This window comes from Leptonotus elevatus, chromosome 21 (genome assembly GCF_054856555.1).
Source record: "Leptonotus elevatus isolate MCC_2025b chromosome 21, RoL_Lele_1.0, whole genome shotgun sequence".
Classification (NCBI taxonomy): Eukaryota; Metazoa; Chordata; class Actinopteri; order Syngnathiformes; family Syngnathidae; genus Leptonotus; species Leptonotus elevatus.
Genome location: NC_141259.1, coordinates 2,219,751 through 2,235,366, shown reverse-complemented (window position 1 = coordinate 2,235,366; position 15,616 = coordinate 2,219,751). Strand labels below are relative to the sequence as shown.

Genomic DNA, 15,616 nt, shown 5'->3' with positions numbered 1-15,616 from the left:
GAGTTGTAGGGTGAAGACGGTGTTTCCACCCTACCCCACCCCCCAAAGTGTGTTATGTGCCCTATATGTCTATAAAAGTGTATTGTGCAAACCTAGTGTAGTGAGTTAAGAGGTGTGACCAGCGGGGCCCCCCCCAACCGGGCGGGGGCAGGAGGCGCACCGGCCCACCAAGCCCCCACCCACCCCACCAGGACCCCGGCGGGCATATGGGACCCGTCCGGCGGGGCGATAGGGCTCGCCCCCCGGATACTGGGTCCCGCCCGAGGTGTCAGGACGCCCACCGGAGCGGGGCGGGCACGACACCAAACCCCAGCACCAAATGGGCAATAATAACTTTTAATTTGTAAAATAACAGTCGCTAAGTCACTAAGTCGCTCCGGGTCACGTCCACTTCCATTCAACAATCATTTCCTTCCGCCGTTCCGTCATAGGGCAGTCACGTGATTACGTGACGTCGGTGCAAATGGTTAATAGAAGAGTGTGCGGACCCTGCACACTCCACAGTTTCTTTGGGGATGGGAGGAGCGGAGTTTTTTTTTTTTTTTTTTACCTCATTTGAAGTCATGTCCTGGTTTGTCAACTGTGGCTGTCACTTTTAGATCGTGCAGGTACTCGCGCGCACCATAAGCGACCCTGAGACAGATGCTGCAGTTACGGTTTGGGCCAGAGGTGGCAGTGAAAAAGTGGCAAAATGCACAAAGATACTTTAATGATTCTAAAGAACATCAGTAAAAAATTATGTATTGATCAATCAGTGGGTAAGTAGTGCGTCAAAATGTATGTTTTTTCTTTCCCATTTTGGTTGACAAATTATTATTTGCGATAGTATACAGCTTATCAAGACGTTTTTTTCACTAAACTTAAGAATTACATGTCCACATCTCAAGATGTTTATGGAGCCTTATGAAGCATATTTGAAGTTTGAAGCTATTCCAATACATATTTAATTGTGCTCAAGCATATACATTATTCAGTATCAAAAGATGATCTATCTATCTATCTAGGTTTATTTTGTGATTCTATCTAGGTTTATTTTGTATGGAAACACAATATGTCAAATGATGGCAGTGTGTTATACAAGCTGTCATGATGTTACAAATCATGTCACATGATGTTCCCACTCTTACCATGACCTCATTTAATGATCTTTCTTCTACCTGATTTGGCTTTGTTTTGATTTGGCTGCAGTATCCCTTGTTGCTCTTTCACTTTGAAAAGTCACACAATTACAAAACGCGCCGCTCGCTGACACATGACAGATTCAACTGCGCACTTGTCAATTATTCTTTATGGCCTGCCACTGTCACAATGGATTCAACATCTGAGCCTGTGACTTCACCTAGATTGGATTACCTGCTCTCCACCCTCAGTGGGAAGAAAAGTAGATTTCACCTTTGACCTGTGGTTCCTCTCGACAGGTATTTCTCAACCAACCACACACAGGCACACACACACACCCACGCACCCCCCCGCACCCCCCCCCCCCACACACACACCTACTTGCTTCTGTGTATTATGAGGACATTTTTTCCAAACCGGTTTAATTGTGTATTACAGGGACACCCCTTTCTGCTAATGCCAGAGAGATGGGACTTGCACCCCAAAATTTTTTTGGGGGTTGTCCAGGAAAATTTCACTTCAAAACTTGAAAAAACTCAACACACGAAAAAAAGAAAAACCTGAAAAAATCCGTAATTGTGAGGACATAGATAATGACCTAAATAAGCCACGCCCATTGCAAAAATGGTAATTATGAGGACCAACTCACATTACAAGGACAAAGTTTACACAACACACAGCAACCATGTCACTGAAGTGATTTGAAAGTTCTGGCATTCTGACTTTACACAAACTAAAATGGCATTGATGTGTAATGACTTACCTGATATAAGGACACATTGTTGTACATAACAATACTGTGAAATGCAAAGTCATACCTGATCTGTCCTAAAATTGTAAGTTGTAACATGGTGCTCATGTTACAACTTACAATTTTAGGACAGACTGAAACTGGTATGTTAATAAAACTGCTTCTTATGTGAACAGGTTATCTAGGTCAAACACAGCTTTGTAATGGATAAGCTCGACATGAAACCAGATGCAAAAGAGTCAGTGAACATTGAACATTTTATTCTTTAAAACATGACTACCTCTCATCTTAAAGGATGAGCAGTTTTCTCATAGCTCATTCCTGAAATACCTTCGGATTTCTGAATTTCTGAAACAGGTTCAATGTAGGAAGTGTCCGAAGTACTGTGAGAATCTGGAACATATTCCTCTGCTAATGAATCCTCACTTGAACTGGATACATCAGCAACCTAATTTTTTAAACGAAAACAATTATTACATACATACATACGCATATTGTCGCTGTTCTGTGAAAAACACTTCCACCATAGGAGCTACCGGAGAGCAGCCCGCGACCTAAAAATGGAAACGTGTTTTTCACAGGACAGCAATGATATCCATATATACAGTAGACGCACACATACATATGCATATATACAGTGGCTCTAAAATTAATCTGCCAGATGCGGGTTAAAATTCATTTTGGCGGGTGGTCATAAATATTTACTAGCTTTACTTCGCTGTTACTTAGTGATGTTACACTCGAAGTAGAAGCTTGAGACAAGTGTCGAGCGCTCGCGGCAGAAGTAGTTCCCGCCATTGATAGGCTAATGTGCTAAAGTTAATTTACCAAAGGTCTTCATCATCAAGCAGTTTTGCATTTTTTTTAAACTGGATATGTGCCAGATGCTGGAGCAAACTAGAAAAGCATTTAGAACCTAAAGTTTGTGCACATACTAAAGATTATTATAAATCTAGTCACATTTATTCGAAAGATGAGATGAAGCATTTAACAAGAGGGATAGTTAATATGCTTAATCTATGGCATTGCCCCTAAAACAGATCTTGTGTGATACAGTCCTACAGTTACAGTAGACTTTTCTATTTTACCGAGTCAGACAGTCGTTAAGATTGAGACAATTGCTCAACATTTAGCTGCTTGCAACTAAAGATAAAGGTATAAACATGGGTCATAATTTATCCTCTTGACTAAATTATATCCATTCAATGAAAATGCCTGCACTATTAATTCTGGTTGCGTGAAACAAAGATCCATTGCAGATACAAATAACACAGAAGATAAAATACCCATCATGCCAGTCCATTCTAGTGCAGCGAAAGGTCCAAAACATAAAGCACATTTATCCAAGCTTGATACAAGTAAATTAACTACCTGATGTTTACACTTCTGTTTAAAAAAATAAAATAAAATTGATAAAGAGTTCACCTCTAAAATCCACCATAAATAAATTAATGGGAAAAAAAGATCACTACAGTGCATAATCTAAATCACCAAACTGCCAACAAATCTTCAATTTGAGATATTTTTAATGTTGACTTGTAGGAATTTTAGTCCCATACAAGCTTATTGTTGGATACAGTATTTTGAACGTCTTGGCAATACACATTGCATAAAAAATTGTTGTGATTATATTTGTTAGTTATATAGTTCAGCCCTAGCATCTACTCTACACTCTTCACTCCTAACGTCTTGCTTCTGAAAACTGATTTCAACATCAATATTCAAAAATAAATCTCGTCACCTGGTCAACTTGGTCTGTGACAGCTACGTCTTCAGCTATGTCTTCAGGTTGTGCTTCAGTTGAAACCTGGTACACATGAAGAGAAAAATACATATAAAATTAAATTCTTAGTAACACGACTGTACCTGTGCATTTACACAGTTACAGTACATACAGAACAATTAATAGGTTAAAGTATTGTAAATGCAAACTCATTTTATTTGCCATTACAAAAATAAATAAATAAATCCTTCTGCACTACAGGTTTGTGTAAATTGGTGACGTCTATTTTTCACAATGAAACAAAAACAAGAAAATACACAGTCCTCAGAGAATCCATACCTGACCAGAGTATGAATTGTATAATAACTCCAAGCCCTCAAAACTTATTTTACACTCACAGTGTATGAATACACTGTCCTCAGTGTCAGTTATTCACAACTATAACATTGTGAGGACTATGTATCTGTGAGGGCTGCACAGTATTGACAAAACGTGCGACATGGGTGTTTTATACAGTAATGGAGATTATTTCGACATTGAACATGGACCTAAAAAAAAAAAGATCTATCTATAGCTATATATTTTTATAATCCAATGAAAAAAAATACACGATAATGCGGAAAAATAAACATGCTCATTGTGATCTAATCTTATCCAATTAAGTTATTTTTTGTTAGTAATGCCCCTCGATACGTTTCTCGTATGGCGATGCGCAATTAAGGTAGTCTCTGATTGGTCAAAGTCAGACTAAAGTATACAATCCAATATTCATTTGTTGCTTGTCTTTGCAATACACACATTGCATGAGCCATTCGTGCGACAAGATATTTTTTTATATATTGTGCCAACGTCTTGCTTCTGAAAAATGTATTTCAACATCAACATTCAAAAAGAAATCTCGTCACCTGGTCAACTTGGTCTGTGACAGCTACGTCTTCAGTTATGTCTTCAGGTTGTGCTTTTGTTGAAACCTGGTAAACATGAAGAGAAAAATACATATAAAATTCAATTCTTAGTAACACACAAGTCTGTACCTGTGCATTTACACAGTTACAGTACATACAGAACAATGAATAGGTTAAAGTATTGTGAATGCAAACACATTTTATTTGCCATTTCAAAAATAAATAATCCGTCAGCACTAGTGGTTTGTGTAAATTGGTGACGTCTATTTTTCACAATGAAACAATCAATAGAAAATACACAGTCCTCAGAGTGTCCATACCAGAGTATGAATTATGAGGACTGTATGTGTAACTCCAAACCCCTGAAAACTTATTTTACATTCGCAGTGTGTAAATACACTGTCCTCAGAGTGTCACTTATTCACAACTACGACATTGTGAGGACTATGTATCTGCGAGGGCTACACAGTATTGACAAAACATGCGACATGGGTGTTTTATACAGTGATGGAGATTAAACATTTAACACGGACCTAAAAAAAAGATCTATACATATACTGTATACATATATACTGTATATATACACATACATACATATATATATATACATACATACTCTATATATACAGTATATATATCTATATCTGTATGCATGTGTATGTATACATATACATACATTTTTTTATATATATATATATATATATATATATATATATATACACACATACATACACATACATACACATGCATGCATACAGATATAGATGTATAGATATATATACTGTATATATAGAGAGAGAGACATAGAGAGACAGATATATAGATATAGATAGATAGATATAGAGATAAAGATAGAGAAATAGAGAGATCTTTATAATCCAAAGAAAGAAATACACGTTAATGCGGAAAAATAAGCATGCTTATTGTGATCTAGTCTTATACAAATAAGTTATTTTTTGTTAGTAATGCCCCTCAATACGGTTCTCTTGTATGGCGATGCGCAATTAAGGTAGTCTCTGATTGGTCAAAGTCAGACTAAAGTATACAATCCAATATTCATTTGTTGCATGTCTTTGCAATACACATATACTGTATACATACATACAGTATATGCATGAGCCATTCGTGCGACAAAATATTTTTTTATATATTGTGCTACGTCTTGCTTCTGAAAAATGTATTTCAACATCAACATTCAAAAATAAATCTAGTCACCTGGTCAACTTGGTCTGTGACAGCTACGTCTTTAGCTATGTCTTCAGGTTGTGCTTCAGTTGAAACCTGGTACACATGAAGAGAAAAATACATATAAAATTCAATTCTTAGTAACACGACTGTACCTGTGCATTTACACAGTTACAGTACATACAGAACAATGAAACGGTTAAAGTAATGTGAATGCAAACTCATTTTATTTGCCATTACAAAAATAAATAAATTAAATCCTTCTGCACTACAGGTTTGTGTAAATTGGTGACTTCTATTTTTCACAATGAAACAAAAACAAGAAAATACAGTCTTTAGAGAATCCATAACTGACCAGAGTATGAATTGTGAGGACTGTATGTGTAACTCCAAGCCCTCAAAACTTATTTTACACTCACAGTGTATGAATACACTGTCTTCAGAGTGTCAGTTATTCACAACTACAACATTGTGAGGACTATGTATCGGCGAGGGCTGCTCAGTATTGACAAAACATGCGACATGGGTGTTTTATACAGTGATGGAGATTATTTAAACATTTAACAAAGACCTAAAAAAAAAAGATCTATCCATATACATATATATATATATATACACATACATATATATAGACTGTATATATACACACACACATATATATACTGTATATATAGCTATATATACACTGTATACATAGTGAGACGGACAGAGCGAGAGATAGATATAGAGACAGATAGAGAGATAGATATAGAAAATAAAGATAGAGATAGAAAATCTTTATAATCCAAAGAAAGAAATGCACGTTAATACGGAAAAATAAGCATGCTCATTGTGATCTAGTCTTATCCAAATGTTATATTTTGTTAGTAATGCTCCTCAATACAATTCTCTTGTATGGCGATACGCAATTAAGGTAGTCTCTGATTGGTCAAAATCAGACTAAAGTATACAATCCAATATTCATTTGTTGCATGTCTTTGCAATACACATATTGCATGAGCCATTCGTGCGACAAGATATTTTTTTTTATAAATTGTGCATCGTCTTGCTTCTGAAAAATGTATTTCAACATCAACATTCAAAAAGAAATCTCGTCACCTGGTCAACTTGGTCTGTGACAGCTACGTCTTCAGCTATGTCTTCAGGTTGTGCTTCAGTTGAAACCTGGTACACATGAAGAGAAAAATACATATAAAATTAAATTCTTAGTAACACGACTACCTGTGCATTTACACAGTTACAGTATATAAAGAACAATGAATAGGTTAAAGTATTGTGACTGCAAACACATTTTATTTGCTATTTGAAAAATAAATAATCCGTCAGCACTAGTGGTTTGTGTAAATTGGTGACGTCTATTTTTCACAATGAAACAATTAATAGAAAATACACAGTCCTCAGAGTGTCCATACCAGAGTATGAATTATGAGGACTGTATGTGTAACTCCAAACCCCTGAAAACTTATTTTACATTCGCAGTGTGTAAATACACTGTCCTCAGAGTGTCAGTTATTCACAACTACGACATTGTGAGGACTATGTATCTGCGAGGGTTACACAGTATTGACAAAACATGCGACATGGGTGTTTTATACAGTGATGGAGATTAAACATTTAACACGGACCTAAAAAAAAGATCTATACATATACTGTATACATACATACTCTATATACAGTATATAGCTATATCTGTATGCATGTGTATGTATATATATACATACATATCTATATATATATATATATATATATATATACATACATATCTATATTATATATATACATACATATCTATATATCTATATATATATATATATATATATATATATATATATATTTATATATATATATATATCCATCCATCCATCCATTTTCTGTACCGCTTGTCCTCACAAGGGTCGCGGGGGTTGCTGGAGCCTATCCCAGCTGGCTTCGGGCAGTATATATATATATATATATATACACACACACATGCATACAGATATAGATGTATAGATATATATACTGTATATATAGAGAGAGAGACATAGAGAGACAGATATATAGATATAGATAGATAGATATAGAGATAAAGATAGAGAAATAGAGAGATCTTTATAATCCAAAGAAAGAAATACACGTTAATGCGGAAAAATAAGCATGCTTATTGTGATCTAGTCTTATACAAATAAGTTATTTTTTGTTAGTAATGCCCCTCAATACGGTTCTCTTGTATGGCGATGCGGAATTAAGGTAGTCTCTGATTGGTCAAAGTCAGACTAAAGTATACAATCCAATATTCATTTGTTGCATGTCTTTGCAATACACATATACTGTATACATACATACAGTATATGCATGAGCCATTCGTGCGACAAAATATTTTTTTATATATTGTGCTACGTCTTGCTTCTGAAAAATGTATTTCAACATCAACATTCAAAAACAAATCTAGTCACCTGGTCAACTTGGTCTGTGACAGCTACATCTTTAGCTATGTCTTCAGGTTGTGCTTCATTTGAAACCTGGTACACATGAAGAGAAAAATACATATAAAATTAAATTCTTAGTAACACGACTGTACCTGTGCATTTACACAGTTACAGTACATAAAGAACAATGAATAGGTTAAAGTATTGTGAATGCAAATACATTTTATTTGCTATTTGAAAAATAAATAATCAGTCAGCACTAGTGGTTTGTGTAAATTGGTGACGTCTATTTTTCACAATGAAACAATTAATAGAAAATACACAGTCCTCAGAGTGTCCATACCAGAGTATGAATTATGAGGACTGTATGTGTAACTCCAAACCCCTGAAAACTTATTTTACAGTCGCAGTGTATAAATACACTGTCCTCAGAGTGTCAGTTATTCACAACTACGACATTGTGAGGACTATGCACCTGTGAGGGCTGCACAGTATTGACAAAACATGCGACATGGGTGATGGAGATTATTTTGACATTGAACATGGACCTAATATATATATCTATATAATCTAATTAAAGAAATACACGTACGTGCAGAAAAATAATCATGCTCATTGTGATCTAGTCTTATCCAAATAAGTTATTTTTTGTTAGTAATGCTCCTCGATACAATTCTCTTGTATGGCGATGCGCAATTAATGTTGTCTCTGATTGGTCAAATTCAGACTCAAGTAGGGCCTGGCAATAAATCTAATTAATTGAATAAATTAAATTTAAATTGAATCGTTGAAAATTTGCTAAATCGTGAAATGTATTTTGTCTTCTGGATTATTAAAAGCTGTTGTTATGTTCTGTTACATCCAGATGTTATTGTGAGTTGTAATTTTGCACAAGTGGTGGCAGAATGCTGGATGGTTGGTTTAAAATACTTTTTATTTTATTTTTTGGCCATATCGCTTAGCCTCAGACTAAAGTATACAATTAATCCAATATTCATTTGTTGCACGTCTTTGCAATACACATATTGCATGAGCCCTTCGTGCGGCAAGATATTTTCCACATATTGTGCAGCCCTAGTATCTCCACCCTCCACTAATGTCTTGCTTCTGAAAACTGATTTCAACAACATTCAAAAAGAAATCTAGTCACCTGGTCAACTTTGGCGCAGTCTGTGATAGCTGTGTCTTCATCAGGTTGTGCTTCATTGGAAACCCGGGGCAGATGAATAGAAAAATACCATTACAATTAAATTCTTACTAAGACTAGACTGCTATAATGTAATTTCATGTAATCATGAATGTGCGACCAGTAATTCTAGTATGTCACATGTATGACACAATATCCAAATGTCATAAGAAATCACGATATGATAATTAACATGATATTGTGAGGTTAGCGATACTCATGATAACTGTAAAAGTAAAATAAAAAAACAAGTCACAATATTGTAAAAAATGAAATAAAAAATAAAAAAATTATATTGAGAAAATAATGTACTTTTGCTTTTGAGTTTTAATTAATCTTTTATGTTTTGTCAAACCTTGCACGATATCCCCCCAAAAAAACAAAATTAAGTGTGATAACACACCATATAAACATACCATAGTGTTTTTCCATTGTAGCGAAATTCAAACATGAAAACCTTCCGGGCATCATGATACACTCTCAGCCTGTTTTCACGTTCCTGTTTGCTTAGAACTTCTCCTCGATATTCAGTAGGAAAGTCTCTCTTCTGAAAGGAGCAGGAACTGAACACTCCTCGACCTTACAAAGAAAAAAGGATACAACAGAAATATTTCATTATATCAATAATGAAAACTAGGCCCATACTAAAGAATATTTTACCAATACTCACCTTTGAATTAATTAATATATTTTATGGTGAAGCCATCCTTGTCTTTACCTAAGGATGAAAAGTATGCTACCTCTTCTTTGGGTTTAACTTTTGCCCTCTGTGGCCTCATGACTGACATGTCTCACAGAAGATAATGATCTAAAGCTATAGAAAAAAATGAGTTTCAATCAGTTTGATAGGTAACTTGGTGCAGATGTCTTGAAGTTGACTTTCAGTGTACCATAATAGCCTGTGCAGTGTGCAGTAAATGTGCCAACGAAAATAAAATACAGTGGATAGCACAGCTCTGCTAAATATTTGCATAAATTAAATGTAATGAACACTAACAGACTTTACTGAAATATTTCTATTGAAAGAACAAATTTAAGTAAACACAAATGCAGCAATTTACCAATACTTCATTTATACTGTACTGGTAATACTAAGCCATTGTATATTTTCACATCAAAAACCAGCCTGTTATTGCTTTCCTCTTAAAAATTGCAATTAGCATTCATCTTACTCAACAGACGGTTAGCTCTGCTATGCTAACCGTCGCTAACAGAAGCGTAGCAATTCTAAATAATTAGCTGCATCCATCATAATCAACAGATGGTTAGGTATGCTAACGTAAGCTTAGCTGCACTTACACTGGACTTGCATTATAAATCATTTTCGCAAAAGAGGGAGCAATGTACACAAGCGACCAACAACAACAACAACAGGAAAAATTCGAGCTTCAAACCTACCTCATTAGCACAGCTACACGCCATCACATCTCGTGAAGTAATTAGAGCCGGGGGCGGTTCTCTATCGGGGCTGCTAGATGACGTCACTTCCGTACTCAGGGCAATATAATAAATCACATTCAAATCAACAAATTGGTTCAGTCGTTGGATTATGAACTTTGTTGATAAGAGTGGCTATTGTTCTATGATTTACAGTGTCAATAAAAAAAAATAGATCACATTTAAAATGAACCCCAAAGGCTCATATATTAAATGAATTACCACAGACGAAAACAAAGGATATTATTGCTAGAATTATAGATCATTTTGTAATCGTAAAATGTGATTTCAGTTTCAGTTTTTTAAAAAGTTTTTTTTTTTTCATTAACGAAAATGTTTTTTTGCTTTAGTAAATAAAATAACCTTGCTGCTGTCATACAGTTGCAGTCCGAGGATGTTTAAGTACTATACTTTAGTAATGGATGCATGTGTTTTTGGGCAAAATTGTGAGCGAGCCCAATTCCTTGGCTGAGAAGCAACCCTGCAAATGAATGGTCACATGATGCTTTACTGTTGGCATGAAGCAGGACTGATGGTAGCGCTCACCTTTTCTTCTCCAGACAAGCATTTTTCCGGATGCCCCAAACAATTGGAAAGGGGGTTAATCAGAGAAAATAACTTCAACTCTTTTTTCCTTATTTTGGTCTGTATTTATGGAATCCCCTTTTCACTGGTCACACCAGGCCATCCTCCAAAAGTCTTACTCCCTCACCATGGGTGTAGATGCACTCATACCTGCTTACTGCCATTCCTGAGCAAGCTCTACACTGGTGGTGATGTCCTTATCCCGCAGCTGAATCAACTTTGGGAGATAGTCCTGGCATTTGCTGGATTTTCTTGGGTGCCCTGAAGCCTTCTTCACTTAAAGTTTGTAAGGTCACTAAAGGAAATTACTTTAATTTTCATGGCAAATAGTGACTTTGCAATTCATCTAATCACTATAACATTCTGGAGTACATGCAAATTGCCATCATAAAAAAACAATAATAATAAGTCAGCACTGCAGATTTTTAGAAAATCAATGTCATTCTCAAAACATTTGGCCACTGGTGTACAGAAAGATGTTATATTGTAAAGGCAGGGTGGGATGTTAAATGATGTATCAATGTACGGCACTGACAGTTTCTCTGTCTCTGCCTCCAGCTGTTCAAAGTGATGTGATAAACAGCTGTTAACCATTGTATATTTTCAAATAAACAAACACTGCAAGAATTAAATGCTGAAATATATAATTAAATGTCATAGTGTATTTCATTATTTAATTTATCTACTTAGGAATTGGTGGCTGCAAAAAAAAAAAAAGGCTCTGCATCTACAGACAAACATTCACAATACACAGCATTTTGAGAAAAAACTGAATTATGGAGACATGTGCGTAATTGTGGGGACAGGTGACGGTCAGCCAATCAAATGCTGTGAAATATACACTGGTGTGAATAATTCATGAAGTGGTGCATTACGAGGACCTTCCTACAGGGGGCGTCATCAAATACACAAAAATACACAAATTCATGTAATTATGGTTTACAAGGACATTGGCTAAAACTTTGGATTTAAGCCTTCTACAGCCCTAGAAGCACTTCTGCATTGAATGAATTATGAGGACATGGGCTGTGTCCTCATAATTCAAAATGTCCTCGCAGTGCTGCGTGTATTCAGGTGACATGTCCTCATAATACACAAAGGCAAACACACACACACACACACACACATACACAAGGGTGGACTTCCTGCGTTGGTTTGTATTCCTTTTAATACCAAGACAAGTCTGTAAGTGACTAGTTGTTAAGTTTGTTAAATATTAAAAATTATTAAATATTAAACAATATTACTGAACTAAAAGATAGAATAATAATTTTTTAAAATATTTAATTAGTATTTTTTTATATTAATTTAACATGTAACATTGTGTTGTTAAAATATTCAGAATTTAATCTTCTTCAGTTGGTTTAAAACAATAAATACTGCAAATAAGATCATACATACAGATTGCAAAGCAAAAGTAAACACTGTTCCTCTAAAGCTAGCTATTACTGTTTCAGTCAGTCCAATCAATAGGCCGAATCTTTGCAACCTCGAACATGCAGTTAGCTTTTCTAGTTAGCGCCATCGATAGTAACTTTATTTAGTGGCCTGGTGATTGGGTTTTGCTTCATGAATCAAAACCTCATACTATTACTTAACAGATAATGTAAATCCATTGCGGATTAGCAGATGAGTACATATCTTAATACAGAGTTTGCATTTTCTTGGCGCTAATCTTGTCAAAGCTTCATTAGCGCATCATGAATTAACCCCAAATACCGATGAGAAATATATAGAACTTGAGTAAAATGTATCTTTGAGTGCCACTGCCAATGTTGTGGGAACAGAATGGAGAAGGCCCTTTACGTTGCCCTGGAGAGATACCAAGGTTTTGTTTTTTTACGTTAACAAAAACTAACAAAATAATTAAAACAAAAATGGATAAAACCCTTTTCCTTAACAAAATAAAATAATATAATACATTCACATAAATAAATAAAAATAAAAACAAAACAACAAAAATGCTTTAAAAAAATTATAAAAACTAACTGTAACTGCATTTTCCGATAAGGGGTTAAGAATGATGACGAAACTGCAATTATAGCGAAAATGTACTTGTTTTTGTCGTTTTGCCCTTAATTGAATACATGAGCCATTGAAGTTGATTTTTAAGGTGATCTAAAATTTACTTATTTCGATATTACAACATGGCTGTTTTTAGAGATTGTGAGCACTGCCACAGCACACATGGCTACATCCCTAAACCTCCTCTTTGGTCTTCCTCTAGATCTCCTGTCTGGCATTTGGAAACTCAGCATCATTCTACCAATACACTCACTATCTCTCCTCTGGACATGTCCAAAACATCTCAGTCTGGCCTCTCTGACTTTATCTCCAATGCCTCTAACATGTGCTGTCCCTCTGATGTACTCGTTCCTGATTCTATCCATCTTCAGAGTGATGCAGTATTATTTACATGGTCAGGCCTGTTGATGAAGAAGGAAATGTTGTTTTTGTGTGAGTGTATTGGTGTGTGTGTCTCTGTAGGAATGAGGGGGTAGGGCGTGTGATGGAACAACGCAAAAGACAAAAGGGATGTGTGTCATGTGTCATAACGACGACCGCTCATCTGCTCTCGGACAGAGGAGAGACAGACGGACAGAGGGAGCGTTGGAGGTGATGATCAAAAGGATTGCAGTCACGATGAAGAGGCCTGCGACTGGATGGACGCTGCCTCTATCTAGTTGGCTCTCATCAATGCCTCTTTTGACAGACACTGCGTGGCAAGCAAGAGATGGATGGCTCGCACTTACTCATTCCTGTCTGCCTACACACACACACACACACGCGCACACATTTTGACATCATACCAGTGGCTGTCTGCATAATTGCAAGGATAACAAAATCTTAACTGGAGCAGCATGTTGTTGTCATGAATAAATTGAACACCTCCACAAAGACTCTTGTTAGTAGGACTGTGCACTAATTTGGTCAATTGTCTCAAATTGAATGTTGATTAATTGGGTCTGGAAATACAATAATTGTTACAACTAGGTAGGATTAATGACATAAATGAATTTGATCTAATTTCATACGACTCCATTGCATTATTTTGCACAATTGAACTGTGGAAATAGGAGTTCAGAACAGTCAGAAAGATCAGATATAGGCAAACATTGATCAATAAGTACACGATAAATCAAGCCAATGTACACAAATGACCATCTCTACTCAAGGCAGTGGTTCTTAACCTTGTTGGAGGCACTGAACCCCACCTATGTGCATTCACCGAACCCTTCTTTATTGAAAAATTAAATAGGTATAGGGTTTATTGGTGAACAAAATAAACAGAGAGAGTAACCTTTTCATCAAATCTGGCCTTCTTCACGATGAATTCAGAAAGCGTTGTGTTCTTGTATTCTCACCTCCATGCATCTTAGGGAAGTGTTCCTTTAGATTTGCTAGATAAGTATTTGTGCAGGACTAGAATTGCTCCACTTGACATTGCAAATCATGCAGTTAGAAATCTGACTCGCATCACTCAACTGTTATTTATAGAGCACTTTAGAACAATCACAGCTGTTTTGAATGGAACCCAGGGGCTGCAGATACAATGAAAACAGCAGAGGCCCCAGAGTTGAACCCTGTGGAACACTATATGTTCTGTTATACAATTGAATTCATATTACACCTATCCGTTCAACGACTTTTTTTTTGTGCTCAACATAGTCAGTATGATGGGATTACAATAATATAGAAATCACATGATGTACCGTCACAACAGTCATAAATCGATTACTGTGCAATGTAAAGAGATTACCTGCAGACAATGATGGCAAAGTGGGGCATATCATCACGAATCATTTAAGTCGGGTGTGTGTCTTGAGCTCCGATTAGCGCCTGAGACTGACTCACCGAAGCCCTGGGTTTAACCCAGATTAAAAACCACTGATTTAAGGTAATTCATATCATGTATATTAAATCCAGGTAAATGGTAAATTGACTGTTTTTTATATAGCGCTTTAACTACACCATGGTGTCCAGAGCGCTTTACAATGCCTCACATTCACCCATTCCCGCGCACATTCACACACCAGTGGTCGGCTGCTGCCACACACACTGGGAGCAAATCGGGGATCAGTGTATTGCTCAAGGACATGGTCACCAAGGGTGAGGATCAAACCCACAACCTCACAGATGGGAGACAACCACTCTAGCACTGAGCCATGCCGCCCAGGTCATCATTGAGTTGATACACTGAACTCAAAAGCACCCTTAAAAAAATGGCAACCATTCCCACCCCCCTGAGAATGCTGGCAGTAACAAAATCCTGCATTTAGGGATGACACAACATAATATCACGCTTCAGCCTTGTTC

General features: G+C 36.2%; 1 protein-coding gene and 1 long non-coding RNA gene across 2 annotated transcripts; both read right to left on the bottom strand.

The window, feature by feature from the left end:
• Positions 1-1,620: 1,620 nt before the first annotated feature.
• Positions 1,621-8,211, bottom strand: LOC147155554 (uncharacterized). Its single transcript, XM_086066637.1, has 5 exons — positions 8,119-8,211; positions 6,782-6,847; positions 5,714-5,779; positions 3,612-3,677; positions 1,621-2,318 (listed from the first exon to the last, which is right to left on the bottom strand). The coding sequence occupies exons 1-5, from the start codon at positions 8,209-8,211 to the stop codon at positions 2,154-2,156; spliced, it is 456 nt and encodes a 151-aa protein (XP_085922763.1). The 3' UTR covers positions 1,621-2,153.
• A 1,486-nt stretch (positions 8,212-9,697) lies between these two features.
• Positions 9,698-10,713, bottom strand: LOC147155553 (uncharacterized). Its single transcript, XR_015092184.1, has 3 exons — positions 10,676-10,713; positions 9,948-10,091; positions 9,698-9,856 (listed from the first exon to the last, which is right to left on the bottom strand). It is a non-coding gene; the product is annotated as an uncharacterized LOC147155553 (long non-coding RNA).
• Positions 10,714-15,616: the final 4,903 nt, after the last annotated feature.

Bases quoted from the DNA above. Each gene is read 5' to 3' on its own strand.
- LOC147155554 (XM_086066637.1), bottom strand. From the start codon at position 8,211: ATGTATTTTTCTCTTCATGTGTACCAGGTTTCAAATGAAGCACAACCT. The intron at 5,780-6,781 runs GTGACGAGATTT...CATGTGTACCAG, and splicing joins TCACAGACCAAGTTGACCAG to GTTTCAACTGAAGCACAACC. The intron at 3,678-5,713 runs GTGACTAGATTT...CATGTGTACCAG, and splicing joins TCACAGACCAAGTTGACCAG to GTTTCAACTGAAGCACAACC.